Here is a 15,843-nt window from a genome sequence, read left to right as displayed (position 1 = left end):
GGTTTTTGGAATGGCAATTGCATAGCTTGATTTAATAGACTAGTTTCTATCTCCTTGCAATAGGACAATAATCCCTATCCATCATCATGTGACTATACATTTCTACCCATTGAATCTAACTTGACTAAGTGACTTTCTTTGACCAATAGAATGTAGGCAGAAGTGATAGTATGTTAGTATCCTCAAGGTCATCTCATAGTCACAAAGAACTTTTGTTGTCAGTTGTTTCAAGAAGAAAAGAGAATTAATATCTTTAAAATATCCATACTACCCAAAGCAATCTACAGATTTAATGCAATCCCTATCAAAATACCTATGACATTTTTCACAGAAGTAGAACAAATAATCCTAAAATCCATATGGAAACACAAAAGACCCCAAATTGCCAAAGCAATCTTGGGAAAAAAGAACAAAGCTGGTGGTATAGTCCTCCCAGATTTCAGACTGTACTACAAAGCTATAGTAATCAAAACAGTATTGTACTGGCACCAAAAAAAAAAAAAAAAGACACATAGATCAATGGAACAGAACAAAGAGCCCAGAAATAAACTCACACACCTATGGCTAACTAATCCATGACACCGGAGACAAGAATATACAATGGAGAAAAGACAGTCTCTTCAACAAGTGGTGCTGGGAAAACTGGGCAGCAACATGTAAAAGAATGAGATTAGAACATTTCCTCACACCATATACAAAAATTAATTCAAAATGGTTTAAAGACCTAAATGTAAGACATGAAACCATAAAACTCTTAGAAGAGAACATAGGCAGAACACCCTCCAACATAAATCATAGCAATATTTTTTGGATCTGTCTCCTAAGGCAAAATAGCTAAAAGCAAAAATAAACAAATGGGACCTGACCAAATTTTAAAGTTTTGCACAGCAAAGGAAGCCATTAACAAAATGAAAAGATAACCTATTGAATGGGAGAAAATATTTGCAAATGATATGACCCATAAAGTGTTAATATGTATACAGCTCATATTAACTCAATATCGTAAAAACAAAGAACCCAATCAAAGAATGGGCAGAAGACCTGAATAGATATTTTTCCATAGAAGACATACAGATGGCTAACATGCACATGAAAAGATGCTCAACATCTCTAATTACTAGAGAAATGCAAATCAAAACCACAATGAGATATCACCCCACATCTTTCAGAATGGTCATCATTAAAAAGTATACAAATAACTGCTGGCAAAGGTGTGGAGAAAAGGAAACCCTTGTACACTGTTGGTGAGAATGTAAATTGGTGCAACCACTATGGAAAATAGTATGGAGGTTTCTCAAAAAAACTAAAAATAGAACTACTATATGATCCAGAAATTCTACTCCTGAGTATACATCCAGAGAAAAACAAAAACACTAATTTGAAAGGATACATGCACCCCAATGTTCATAGCAGCATTGTTTACAGTAGCCAAAATATGGAGGCAACCTAAATGTCTATCTTTATGTTATTGATTTCTATTATAATTTTGTTATTATCAAGTAACATAATTTGCATGATTTAAGTTCTTTAAAATTCCTTATTTATTGCCCAGATTAACGTCTATCTTGGTGAATTCTCCTTGTGCATCTGGAAAGGACATGGTATTTATATTGTTAATGCTAGGTTCAGTGTTCTGTAAATGTCACTTTGGTTAACATGAGTGATAGAGTTGTTCAGATCTATTATATTTTGGGATTTCATCTACTTGTAGAATTGATTACTGTGACATCTCTGACTGTAATTTTGTAGTCTTTTTCTCCTAGTTTTATTTACTTTTGCCTCAGGTATTTTGGAGTTTTTTTTACTAAGTTATACTTGACATACAATATTATATTTGTTTCAGATGTACAACAAAGTATATACGTTCAGTATTTTTATACATTATGAAATAATCACCACAATCAATCCAGTTACCATCAAGCACCATACAAAGTTGTTACAACATTACTGACTCTATTTCCTATGTGTACATTATATCCCCATGACTTATTTATTTTATAGCTAGAAGATTGTACCTTTTAATCTCCTTCACCTGCACCCATCTTTCTTCTGGCCAGCATCAGTTTGCACTCTCCATCTATGGGTCTCTTTCTGTTTTGTCTTGTTTGCTCATTTCTTTTGATTTTTAAGATTCCACATGTGAATGAAATAGTACAGTATTTGACTTTCTCTGTCTGCCTTATTTCACTTAGCATAATACCCTAAAGGTCCATCCTTGTGGATTTGATTTGCACTTCCCTGATGATTAGTAATATTGAGCATCTTTTCATGTGCATTTGTATGTCTTCTTTGGAAAGATGTCTATTCAGGTCCTCTGCCCAATTTTTAATTTTTTTTTAGTTGTATGAATTCTTTATGTATTTTGGATATCAACCACTTATCAGATACATAGTTTGCAAACATCTGCTAGTTGCTATCTTCTACATATTGTTGGTGGTTCCCTTCAGTGTGCAAAAACATTTTAGTTTGGTAGAGTCCCATTTGTTTATTTTAGCTTTTGCTTCCCTTGCCTGAAGAGACAGATCCAAAAAAATATTGCTAAGAACTATGTCAGAGACTGCCCTGCATATGTTTTCTTCTAGGAGCTTTATGATTTCAGGTCTTACATTTCACTCTTTAATCCATTTTGAGTTCACTTTTGTATATGGTGTAAGAAAATGGTCAAATTTCATTCTTTTGCATGTAGCTGTCCAGTTTCCCAACACCATCTATTGAAGAGACTGTCCTTTCCCCATTGTATATTTTTGCCTCGTTTGTCAAATATTAATTGACCATATAAGTGTGGATTTATTTCTGGACTCTCTGTTCTGTTCCATTGATCTATGTGTCTGTTTTTGTGCCAGTACCATACTGTTTTGATTATTATATCTTTGTAGTATAGTTTCAGGTCTGGGCATGTGATACCTCCAGCTTTGTTCTTATTTCTCAAGATTGCTTTGGCTTTTGTGGTTCCATACAAATTTTAGGATTATTTGTTCTAGTTCTGTGAAAAATGCCATTAGTATTTTGATAGGAATTGCATTGAATCTGTAGATTACTTTGAGTAGTATGGACATTTTAATGATATTGATTCTTCCAATCCATGAGCACAGTATATCTTTCCATTTGTGTGTCATCGTCAGTTTCTTTACTCAGTGTCTTATGCTTTTCAGAGTACAGGGCTTTCATCTCCTTGGCTAAATTTATTCCTAAGTATTTTATTCTTTTTGGTGCAATTGTCATTGAAATTGTTTTCTTCACTGCTCTTTCTGATAGTTTATTATTAGTGTATGAAAATGCAACAAATTTCTGTATATTAATTTTGTATCCTGCAACTCCACTGAATTCACTTATTAGTTCTAATTGTTTTCTGGTGGAGTCTTTAGAATTTTATATATATAGTATCATGTCATCAGCAAATAGTGACAGTTTTTTCTCCTTCCTTTCCAGTTTGGTTGAATTTTTGAGTTCTCTTGCCTAGTTGCTCCGGCTAGAACTTCCAATACAATGTTGAATAAAAGTGGTGAGAGTAGGCATCCTTGTCTTGTTCCTAATCTTAGAGAATTGAGTTATGATGTTAGCTGTGTGTTTGTCATATTGGCCTTTATTGTGATGATGTATGTTCCCTCTGCACCCACTTTGTTGAGAGTTTTTATCATACATGAATGTGAATTTGTTAAATGCTTTTGCTGTATCTATTGAGATGATCATATGACTTTTATCCTTTGTTTTGTTAATATAATGTATCACATTGATCAATTTACAGTTGTAAAATCATCCTTGCATCCCTGAAATGAATCCCATTTGATTGTGGTGTATGGTTTTTTTTTAATGTTAACTTCAGTTTTCTAATATTTTGTTGAGAATTTTTGCAAATATGTTCATCAAGGATTTTGGTGTTAATTTTTTTTGCATTGTCCTTGTCTGGTTTTATAATCTGTCCTCATAAAATGAGTTTGAATATGTTTCTTCTTCAATTTTTGGAATAATTTGAAAAGGATAGGTATTAAATCTTCTTTATAGGTTTGGCAAAAATTCACCTGTGAAGTGTTCTGGACCTGGAATTTTAGGATGCAAGTTTTCTTATTACTGATTTAATTTCATTACTAGTAATCAGTCTGTTCAGATTTTCTAATTCTTTATGATTCAGGCTTTAAAGATTATATGGTTCTAGGAATTTATTCACTTCTTCCAGCCTGTCTAATTTGTTGGCATTTAATTGTTCATAGTATACTCTTATAATCCTTTGTATTTCTGTAGTGTCCATTGTAATTTTTCCTCCTTAATTTCTGGTTTTATTTATTTGGGCTCTCTTCTTTTCTTGGTGAGTCTGGCTAAAGGATTTTTTATTTTTTAAAATTTATTTATTTTTAACATCTTTATTGGAGTATAATTGCTTTACAATGGTGTGTTAGTTTCTGCTGTATAACAAAGTGAATCAGCTATATATACATATATGTCCCCATATCCCCTCCCTCTTGCATCTCCCTCCCACTCTCCCTATCCCACCCCTCTAGGTGGTCACAAGGCACCAAGCTGATTTCCCTGTGCTATGCAGCTGCTTCCCACTAGCTATCTATTTTACATTTGGTAGTATATATAAGCCCATGCCACTCTCTCACTTCATCCCAGCTTACACTTCCCCCTCCCCTTGTCCTCAAGTCCATTCTCTATGTCTGCGTCTTTGTTCCTGTCCTGCCCCTAAGTTCTTCAGAACCTTTTTTTAATATTCCATATATATGTGTTAGCATACAGTAGTTATTTTTCTCTTTCTGACTTACTTCACTCTATATGACAGTCTCTAGGTCCATCCACCTCACTACAAATAACTCAGTTTCATTTCTTTTTATGGCTGAGTAATATTCCATTTTTTGTATGTGCCACACCTTTTTCTTTTAACATCTTTATTGGAGTATAATTGCTTTACAATGGTGTGTTAGTTTCTGCTTTATAACAAAGTGAATCAGTTATACATATACATATGTTCCCATATCTCTTCCCTCTTGCGTCTCCCTCCCTCCCACCCTCCCTATCCCACCCCTCTAGGTGGTCACAAACCACCGAGCTGATCTACCTGTGCAATGCAGCTGCTTCCGACTAGTGATCTATTTTACGTTTGGTAGTGTATATATGTCCATGCCACTCTCTCATTTTGTCACAGCTTACCCTTCCCCCTCCCCATATCCTCAAGTCCATTCTCTACTAGGTCTGTGTCCTAATGCCCGTCTTACCACTAGGTTCTTCATGACCTTTTTTTTTTTTTCTTAGATTCCATATATATGTCTTAGCATACAGTATTTGTTTTTCTCTTTCTGACTTACTTCACTATGTATGACAGACTCTAGGTCTATCCACCTCACTACAAATAACTCAATTTCGTTTCTTTTTATGGCTGAGTAATATTCCATTGTATATATGTGCCACATCTTCTTTCTCCATTCATCTGTTGATGGACACTTAGGTTGCTTCCATGTCCCGGCTATTGTAAATAGAGCTGCAATGAACATTTTGGTACATGACTCTTTGAATTATGGTTTTCTCAGGGTATATGCCCAGTAGTGGGATTGCTGGGTCATATGGTAGTTCTAATTTTAGTTTTTTAAGGAACCTCCATACTGTTCTCCATAGTGACTGTATCATTTTACATTCCCACCAACAGTGCAAGAGGGTTCCATTTCTCCACAACCTCTCCAGCATTTATTGTTTGTAGATTTTTTTGATGATGGCCATTCTGACTGGTGTGAGGTGATAACCTCATTATGCATTTGATTTGCATTTCTCTAATGATTAGTGATGTTAAGCAACCTTTCATGTGTTTGTTGGCAATCTATATCTTTTTTTTGGAGAAATGTCTATTTATGTCTTCTGCCCATTTTTGGATTGTGTTGTTTGTTTTTTTGATACTGAGCTGCTTGTAAATTTTGGAGATTAATCGTTTGTCAGTTGCTTCATTTGCAAATATTTTCTCCTATTCTGAAGGTTCTCTTTTCGTCTTTTTTATGGTTTCCTTTGCTGTGCAAATGCTTTTAAGTTTCATTAGGTCCCATTTGTTTATTTTTTTATTTCCATTTCTCTAGGAGGTGGGTCAAAAAGAATCTTGCTGTGATTTATGTCATAGAGTGTTCTGCCTATGTTTTCCTATGAAAGTTTTATGATGTCTGGCCTTACATTTAGTTCTTTAATCCACTTTGAGTTCATTTTTGTGTATGGAGTTAGGGAGTGTTCTAATTTCATTCTTTTACATGTAGCTGTCCAATTCTCCCAGCACCAGCGCCTTATTGAATACGCTGTCTTTTCTCCATTGTATATTCTTGCCTCCTTTATCAAAGATAAGGTGACCATATATGCGTGGGTTTATCTCTGGGCTTTCTATCCTGTTCAATTGATCTATCTGTTTTTGTGCCAGTACCATACTTTCTTGATTACTGTAGCTTTGTAGTATAGTCTGAAGACAGGGAGCCTGATTCCTCCAGCTCTGTTTTCCTTTCTCAAGATTGCTTTGGCTATTCAAGGTCTTTTATGTTTACATACAAATTGTGAAAGTTTTTCTTCTAGTTCTGTGAAAAAATGCCATTGGTTGTTTGATAGGGATTGCATTGAATCTGTAGATTGCTTTGGGTAGTATAGTCATTTTCACAATGTTGATTCTTCCAATCCAAGAACATGGTATATCTCTCCATCTGTTTGTATCATCTTTAATTTCTTTCATCAGTGTCTTATACTTTTCTGCATACAGGTCTTTTGTCTCCTTAGGTAGGTTTTCTCGTAGGTATTGTATTCTTTTTGTTGCACTGGTAAATGGGAGTGTTTCCTTTATTTGTCTTTCAGATTTTTCATCATTAGTGTATAGGAATGCAAGAGATTTCTGTGCATTAATTTTGTATCCTGCTACTTTACCAAATTCATTGATTAGCTCTAGTAGTTTTCTGGTAGCATCTTTAGGATTCTCTATGTATAGTATCACGTCATCTGCAAACAGTGACAGTTTTACTTCTTCTTTTCCAATTTGTATTCCTTTTATTTCTTTTTCTTCTCTGATTGCTGTGGCTAAAACTTCCAAAACTATGTTGAATAATAGTGGTGAGAGTGAACAGCCTTTTCTTTTCCTGATCTTAGAGGAAATGGTTTCACTTTTTCACCATTGAGAATGATGTTGGCTGTGGGTTTGTCATATATGACCTTTATTATGTTGAGGAAAGTTCCCTCTATGCCTGCTTTCTGGAGGGTTTTTATCTTAAATGGGTGTTAAATTTTGTTGATAGCTTTTTCTGCATCTATTGAGATGATCATATGGTTTTTCTCCTTCATTTTTTTAATATGGTGTATCACATTGATTGATTTGCCTATATTGAACAATCCTTGCATTCCTGGGATAAACCCCACTTGATCATGGTGTATGATCCTTTTAATGTGCTGTTGGATTCTGTTTGCTAGTATTTTGTTGAGGATTTTTGCATCTATGTTCATCAGTGATATTGGCCTGTAGTTTCTTTCTTTGTGACTTCTTTGTCTTGTTTTGGTATCAGGGTGATGGTGGCATTGTAGAATGAGTTTGGGAGTGTTCCTCCCTCTGCTATAATTTGGAAGAGTTTGAGAAGGATAGGTGTTACCTCTTCTCTAAATGTTTGATAGAATTCACCTGTGAAGCCATCTGGTCTTGGGCTTTTGTTTGTTGGGAGATTTATAATCACAGTCTCGATTTCAGTGCTTGTGATTGGTCTGTTTATATTTTCTATTTCTTCCTGGTTCAGCCTTGGAAGGTTGTGCTTTCCTAAGAACTTGTCCATTTCTTCCAGGTTGTCCATTTTATTGGCATAGAGTTACTTGTAGTAATTTCTCATGATCCTTTGTATTTCTGCAGGGTCAGTTGTTCTCCTTTTTCATTTCTAACTCTATTGATTTGAGTCTTCTCCCTTTTTTTTCTAGATGAGTCTGGCTAATGGTTTATCAATTTTGTTTATCTTCTTAAAGAACCAGCTTTTCGTTTTATTTTTCTTTGCTATTCTTCATTTCTTTTTCCTTTATTTCTTGTCTGATGTTTATGATTTCTTTCCTTCTGCTCAGTTTGGGTTTTTTTTTTTCTTTCTCTAATTGCTTTAGATGTAAGGTTAGTTTGTTTGTTTGAGATGTTTCTTGTTTCTTGAGGTAGGATTGTATTGCTATAAACTTCCCTCTTAAAAGTAACTGCTTTTGCTGCATTGCATAGGTTTTGGGTCATCGTGTTTTCATTGTCATTTGTTTCTAGGTATTTTTTGATTTCCTCTTTGATTTGTTCAGTGATCTCTTGGTTATTATGTAATGTATTGTTTAGCCTCCACATGTTTTTATTTTTTACAGATTTTTTTCCTGTAATTGATATCTAGTCTCATAGCATTGTGGTCGGAAAACATACTTGATACAATTTCAGTTTTCTTAAATTTGCCAAGGCTTGATTTGTGAACCAAGATATGATCTATCCTGGAGAATGTTCCATGAGCATTTGCGAAGACAATGTATTCTGTTGTTTTTGGATGCAATGTCCTATAAATATCAATTACATCCACCTTGTTTAATGTATCATTTAAAGCTTGTGTTTCCTTGTTTATTTTCATTTTGGATCATCTGTCCGTTGGTGAAACTGGGGTGTTAAAGTCCCCTACTATGATTGTGTTACTATCAATTTCCCCTTTTATGGCTGTTAGCATTTGCCTTATCTATTGAGGTGCTCCTATGTTGGGTGCATAAATATTTACAATTGTTCTGTCTTCTTCTTGGATTGAGCCCTTGATCATTATGTAGTGTCCTTCTTTGTCTATTGTAATAGTCTTTATTTTAAAGTCTATTTTGTCTGATATGAGAATTGCTACTCCAGCTTTCTTTTGATTTTCATTTGCTTGGAATATCTTTTTCCATCCCCTCACTTTCAGTCTGTATGTATCCCTAGTGTGAAGCGGGTCTCTTGTAGACAGCATATATACGGGTCTTGTTTTTGTATCCATTCAGCCAGTCTGTTTCTTTTGGTTGGAGCATTTAATCCATTTACATTTAAGGTAATTATCCATATGTATGTTCCTATGACCATTTTCTTAATTCTTTTGGGTTTGTTATTGTAGGTCTTTTCCTTCTCTTGTGTTTCCTTCCCAGAGAAGTTCCTTTAGCATTTGTTGTAAAGCTGGTTTGGTGGTGCTGAATTCTTTTAGCTTTTGCTTCTCTGTAAAGGTTTTAATTTCTCTGTCAAATCTGAATGAGATTCTTTCTGGGTAGAGTAATCTTGGTAGTAGGTTTTTCCCTTTCATGACTTTAAATATGTCTTGCCACTCCCTTCAGGCTTGCAGAGTTTCTGCTGAAAGTTCAGCTCTTTACCTTATGGGGATTCCCTTGTATGTTATTTGTTGTTTTTCCCTTGCTGCTTTTAATATTTTTTCTTTGTATTTAATTTTTGACTTTGATTAATATGTGTCTTGCCATGTTTCTCCTTGAATTTGTCGTCTGTGGGACACTCTGTGCTTCCTGGACTTGATTGACTATTTCCTTTCCCATATTCAGGAAGTTTTCAACTATAATCTCTTCAAATATTTTCTCAGTCCCTTTCTTTTTCTCTTCTTCTTCTGGGACCCCTATAAATCGAATGTTGGTGCATTTAATGTTGTCCCAGAGATCTCTAAGACTGTCTTCAATTCTTTTCATTCTTTTTTCTGCTCTGCAGTAGTTATTTCCACTATTTTATCTCCCAGGTCACTTCTCCATTCTTCTGCCTCAGTTATTCTGCTATTGATTCCTTCTAGAGAATTTGTAATTTCATTTATTGTGTTGTTCATCATTGTTTGTTTGCTCTTTAGTTCTTCTAGGTCCTTGTTAAACGTTTCTTGTATTTTCTCCATTCTATTTCCAAGATTTTGTATCACCTTTACTATCATTACTCTGAATTCTTTTTCAGGTAGACTACGTATTTCCTCCTCATTTTTTGGTCTGGTGGGTTTTTACCTTTCTTTTTCATCTGCTGTGTGTTTCTCTGTCTTCTCATTTAGCTTACCTTAATGTGTTTGGGGTCTCCTTTTCACAGCCTGCAGGTTCATAGTTCCTGTTGTTTTTGGTGTCTGCCCCCAGTGGCTGAGGTTGGTTCAGTGAGTTGTGTCATCTTCCTGGTGGAGGGGCGAGACTAGTGCCTGTGTTCTGGTGGATGAGGCTGGATCTTGTCTTTCTGGTGGCCAGGACTGCATCCGGTGGTATGTTTTGGTATGTCTGTGAACTTTGTATGATTTTAGGCAGCCTCTCTGCTAATGGGTGGGGTTGTGTTCCTGTCTTGCTAGTTGTTTGGCATAGGGTGTCCAGCACTGTAGATTGCTGGTTGTTGAGTGGAGCTGGGTCTTAGCATTGAGATGGAGATCTCTGGAAGAACTTTTGCCACTTGATATTACATTGAGCTGGGAGGTCCCTGGTGGATCAATGTCCTGAACTCGGCTCTCCCACCTCAGAGGCACAGCCCTGACACCTGGCAGGAGCACCAAGACCCTGTCAGCCACACGGCACTATGGCCTCCACGGTCGAAACACCTGCATCCTGCTCTGTTTTCAGGTTGATGGGTCCTCGAAGGTCACACAGAGGACTCCAGAGACTTTTGGATCATTTGACATCGGGTGCTGCAGCCTGTCAGGGCCAAGGAGGCCTCCAGCTCTGCCTGTGACCTGCCCTGAGAGGTGTGGCTCCTGGAGACCCCACAGGCCGTTTTTTTCTAATTTTGTTTACCTTTAAAAAAAATCAGCTCTTAGTTTCATTGATTTTTTTTAAGTCTCTTTTTCACTTATTCCCACTCAACCTTTATTACTTCCTCTTTCTACCTATTTTGGTGTTTGCTTGTTCTTCTTTTTCTAATTTTTTTAAATGTACGTTTAGATTTTTTTTTTTTCGGTACGTGGGCCTCTCACTGTTGTCGCCTCTCCCGTTGCGAAGCACAGGCTCTGGACACGCAGCTCAGCGGCCATGGCTCACGGGCCCAGCCGCTCTGTGGCATGTGGGATCTTCCCGGACCAGGGGACGAACACGTATCCCCTGCATTGTCAGGTGGACTCTCAACCACTGCGCCACCAGGGAAACCCCTACATTTAGATTTTTATTTGAGATTTTTTTTCTTTCTTGAGTTAGACCTGTATAGTCACTATAAACTTTTCTCTTAGAACTGCTTTTGCCATGTCCTATAGATTTTGGAAATCTGTGTTTTTATTTTTATTTGTCTTGAGGCATTTTCTCATTTTCTCTTTGATTTCTTTTTTGACCCATTGATTATTTAGTAGCATGTTATTTAGTCTCCATGTGTTTGCTCTTTTCTCATTTTTCTTCCTGTAATTGATTCCTAGTTTCATATCATTGTGGTTGGAAAAAATACTTGATGTAATTTCTGTCCTTTTAAATTTGTTGATACTTGTTTTGTGGTGTGTATTCTGCTATTTTTCGATGGAATGTCCTGCAGATATCTATTAAGTCCAACTGGTGTAATGTGTCATTTAAGGCCAATGATTCCTTATTGATATTCTGTTGGGTTGGTCTGTCCATTGATGTAAGTGGGGTGTTAAAGTCCTCTACTATTATTGTATTATTGTTAGTCTCTCCCTATACATCTGTTAATATTTACTTTATATATTTAGGTGCCCCTATATTAGGTGCATATATGTTAACAAATGTTATATCCTCTTCTTCTATTAATCCCTTTATCATTATATAATGCCTTTATTTGTCTTTTATTATACACTTTGTTTTTTTTAACTTTTATATTGGAGCATAGTCGATTAACAATGTTCTGTTAGTTTCAGGTGTACAGCAAAGTGATTCAGTTATACATGTATCTATTTTTTTTCAAATTCTTTTCCCATTTAGGTTATTACAGAATATTTTGCAGAGTTCCCTGTGCTATACAGTGGGTCCTTGTTGGTTATCTATTTTAAACATAGTAAGTGTACCTGTCATTCCCAAACAGCACTTTGTTTTAAAGTCTATTTTGTCTGATATGAGTGAGTACTCCTACCCCAGTTTTCTTGTCATTTCCATTCACATGAAATATCTTTTCCATCCCCTCACTTTCAGTCTGTGTGTTTAGCACTGAAGTGAGTCTCTTTTAAGAAGCAGGTAGAAAGACTTTTTTTGCTTATCCAATCAGCCATCCTATGTCTTTTGATTGGAGGATTTAGTCCAATTGACACTTAAAGTAATTATTGATAGTTGTGTACTTATTGCCATTTTGCACTTGTTTTCCAGGTGTTTTTGTAGTTCTCTGTTCTGTTCTTCTCCTTTTAGTTTCTTCCCTTGTGGTTTGATGATTTGTTTCAATGGTATGTTTGTGTTCCTTTCTCTCTAGTTTTTGTATATCTGTTGTATATTTTTGATTTGTGATTACAATGGGGTTCATATATATTGACCTATAACTATGTCTACTTGTTTTAAACTGGTAATCATTTAAGTTCAAGCACATTCCAAACGATCTACATTTTTTCTCCCCCCCCCCAACGTTTTGTGTTTTATTATGTCATATCTTACATCTTCGTGTTTATCCCTTAACTGTTTATTGTAGTTATAGTTGATTTTATATTTTTTGTCTTTTAATCTTCATACCAGCTTATTTAAGTGGTTGATCCACAGCCTTTACTATATATTTGCCTTTACTAGTGGGGGTTTTCCTTTCCTATAGATTCTTACTTCTTGTTGCAGCCTTTACTTTGCCATTTAGAGAAGACCCTTTAACATTTCTTGTAAGGTTGGTTTAGTATTGATGAACTCTTAGTTTTTGGTTCTCTGAGAAGTTCTTTATATTTCCTTCAATTCTTAATGATAACCTTGCTGGGTAGAGTGTCTTGAGTTGCAGGTTTTTCTCTTTCAGCACTTTAAATATATAATGCCCCTCCCTTCTAGCCTGCAAAGTTTCTACAGAAAAGTCAACTGATAGCCTCAGGGTTCCCTTGTAATATGACCCTTTGTCTTTCTCTTGCTGCCTTTTGTATTCTCTCTTTAACTTTTGCCATTTTAATTATGATATGTCTTGGTGAGTGTCTGTTTGGGTTTGTAGTTTTTAAGGAACCTCCATACTGTTCTTTGTCACGTGGTTCCTACATCATTTGCAATCTTTTTTGTCTCTGAACATAATCCCATTGGTATGTAATCATTTGAAGTAGATATCACAGAACTGGATACAGTATTTCAGGTCCAACTTGATTCATACGAAGTACAACAGAATCATACGAAGTACAACAGAATCTCTCTTGATTCATACGAAGTACAACAGAATCTCTCTTGGTTCATAATATGTTTCCATTATTCCTGCCTACAGTAGAACTGGTATTTTCAGTGCCCATGACACTGCCGACTCACATGGAGTTTACTGAAATTCCCATCTCTTTCACCCTTTTGCCCTTAATCTATTTTTATACAAGTGGATAAAACCTGTACACAGGTATCCTGTCTGTGTTTTGCTGTCCTCCCTCTTCAAGCAGCCCTCAGATTGTGGATACAGGGAATAGGAGCACAGTGATAGAGTTTATCCTCATGGGCTTCGAGCAGAGCTCCCCTTCCACACGGGCGTTGCTCTTTGTCCTCTTCCTAGCCCTCTGCCATGCCCATGAATGGCCTCATCATCTTCATCACCTGGACAGATCCCAGGCTCAACAGCCCCACGCAGTTCTTTGGCCACCTATCCTTCCTGAATATCTACTCCGTTCCTACCACCATTCCACCTGGTGGAATGCTGATGCGGATCCACCTGGTGGTCAAGACCTGTGTTGTCTCCTTTGCCTCGTGCTTGACCCACATGTATCTGGTTTTTGGTGTGGGTGTGGCTGAGTGCATCCTCTTGGCTTGCATGGTCTATGACCATTATGTTGCTATCTGCCACCCACTTAGCTGTGCCCAGATCATGAGCCAGCAGGTCCATGTGATGCTGGTGAGTACTGCCTGGTTCTTTGGGCTGATCAATGGCATCTTTCTTGAGTATATGTTATTCCAGAATCCCTTCTGCAGAGACAACCACATAGAAAACTTCCTCTGCGAGGCGCCCGTAGTGATTGCTCTCTCTATGGAGACCCCCAGTTTAGTCTGAGAGTCATCTTGGCCGATGCCATTGTGGTGCTGCTCAGCCCCATGGTGCTCACTGTCATCTCTTATGCCCGCATCCTGGCCTCCATTCTGGGCAGAGCCTCCTCCTCTGGTCTGGGGAAGACCTTCTCTACTTGTGCCTCCCATCTGACTGTGGTCATCTTTTTCTACACCTCAGCCATGTTCTCTTACATGAACCACACAGCACACATGGTCCTGACAAAGACAAGCCTTTCTCTCTCCTCTACGCCATTATCACCCCCATGTGCAACCCCATCATCTACAGTTTTTGAAATAAAGAAATGAAAGGGGCCATGGTGAGGGCCTTTGGGAGGAGCAGCTTTTCCCAGGCAGAGTCTGTCTAGTGGGAAGACTCCTGGAGGGGAAGATCCCTCCTCCAACCCTGACTATTGGGTAACTCTCCAGTGCTGAAAGGCTCCAGGAAAGAGCATTCATAGCTTCCTTTGCAATAGCATCAGACCTGGAAGATCCTATTGATGTCTAATGCTCATCTGTCTGATGTAACTTTAAGCACTGTTTTCTCTTGGACCCTCCTCAGGAGAATTTGAGACTTTCCTGAGTGATTTTCTTCTAAGTTATCACAACAGGATCTATAAGCACACTTAAGTCCATTTCATTGTCTTTCTATACATGCTCTTCCTAGCCTGAGTTCTGCATATACATTTAGGTAAACTTTTTTCTCTTTCAACTTATCATTTTAATCTGTTTTTCTTTCTCACACTCCACTCTCACTTCCTGAATCTGCCCTCATCCACCCTGCTCCTATATGAGAAACAGTAGAGGAAGAAGTAAGAAAAAGGGAATTAGGGAGCAGTGTTGACATTAAGAAAAGTCAGTTAGAGAAAAGAAGAAAAAGAAAAACTAAGGATCAGCAGCCTGAGCTTCATCTTGTTTGCCTCCACTAGGCCATGAGGGAGAATTTGTGGTGGCATTAAATAATCAACACTGCATTCAATGTGTGTTTATGCTTGTGTGTGTCGGGGAAGGGGAAGGGGGAGAGGCCAGGTGTCAAACCCCTTCTTCCTAAGTCCTCTAGTTTCCTTAAATACATGACTGTTTGATATTTCCCTTCAGATCCAAGTAATAAGTACTTCTACCAAGCTTCTTAGGCTACCAGTTTCCTTCCCTGTTACCCATACTCCTAGCTAACTCCCCTCTCCCTACTGCCTGTTTTTCTCAACCATCTTTCATTTCATTCCAATTCAGTCCTATTCCACTTTACCTCCTCGTCGTAAATGGGTCCACTTAATTCCCCGTACTTTAAGGAACACCTCTCCACACTACCTCCACTACTGCAGAATGCTTTCTATTTGCAACCCTTCCTCTCTGGCTTAGCTTCTCTTCTTAACAAAAGCCAGTGTCCCTTGAGAGGGCATTATATTCTCAGCTGTTCTCTTTTTTTGAAAATTACATCTTTCTCATGCTCCTTTCATAATAGATAGGAAAGGAAAGGGCATAGGCCTGTGCTTTGTTTTCTGGTGCTAATTCCATAAGATGAACACACCTCACTTGGGATGCCCTCAAATAGATGTACTGCCCTTTCCACATCCTGCACATCACATACTAACTACCCTGCAGTGAATTGAAGCAGTAGCTTCACTCCACAAAGCTCTACTCTTTTCAGTCCAAATTGGTGAATCTCTAGATAATAGAGGACATGTGATAAGCACTTCTCAGACAGCAAGAAGTAAGAAATGAGACAACACTGTAATCAAGAAGAAACAATAAGCACAGAACCTAAACATTTACATTATCAAAGAAAGACTACACCAAGGCAAAGTTAAGCAG

The 15,843-nt window shown here is 37.2% G+C and overlaps 1 protein-coding gene across 1 annotated transcript; it reads left to right on the top strand.

The window, feature by feature from the left end:
- Window positions 1-13,470: 13,470 nt before the first annotated feature.
- Window positions 13,471-14,399, top strand: OR10AD1 (olfactory receptor family 10 subfamily AD member 1; the record flags this gene model as incomplete). Its single annotated transcript, XM_082666715.1, is given in 5 exon segments — window positions 13,471-13,550; window positions 13,552-14,012; window positions 14,015-14,227; window positions 14,230-14,324; window positions 14,328-14,399. Coding segments are annotated over 5 exon segments (903 nt in total). The 5' UTR covers window positions 13,471-13,488.
- Window positions 14,400-15,843: the final 1,444 nt, after the last annotated feature.

This window comes from Grampus griseus (assembly GCF_964374135.1).
Source record: "Grampus griseus genome assembly, chromosome: 11".
NCBI lineage: Eukaryota > Metazoa > Chordata > Mammalia > Artiodactyla > Delphinidae > Grampus > Grampus griseus.
This window is presented reverse-complemented; position numbering and strand designations above follow the sequence as displayed.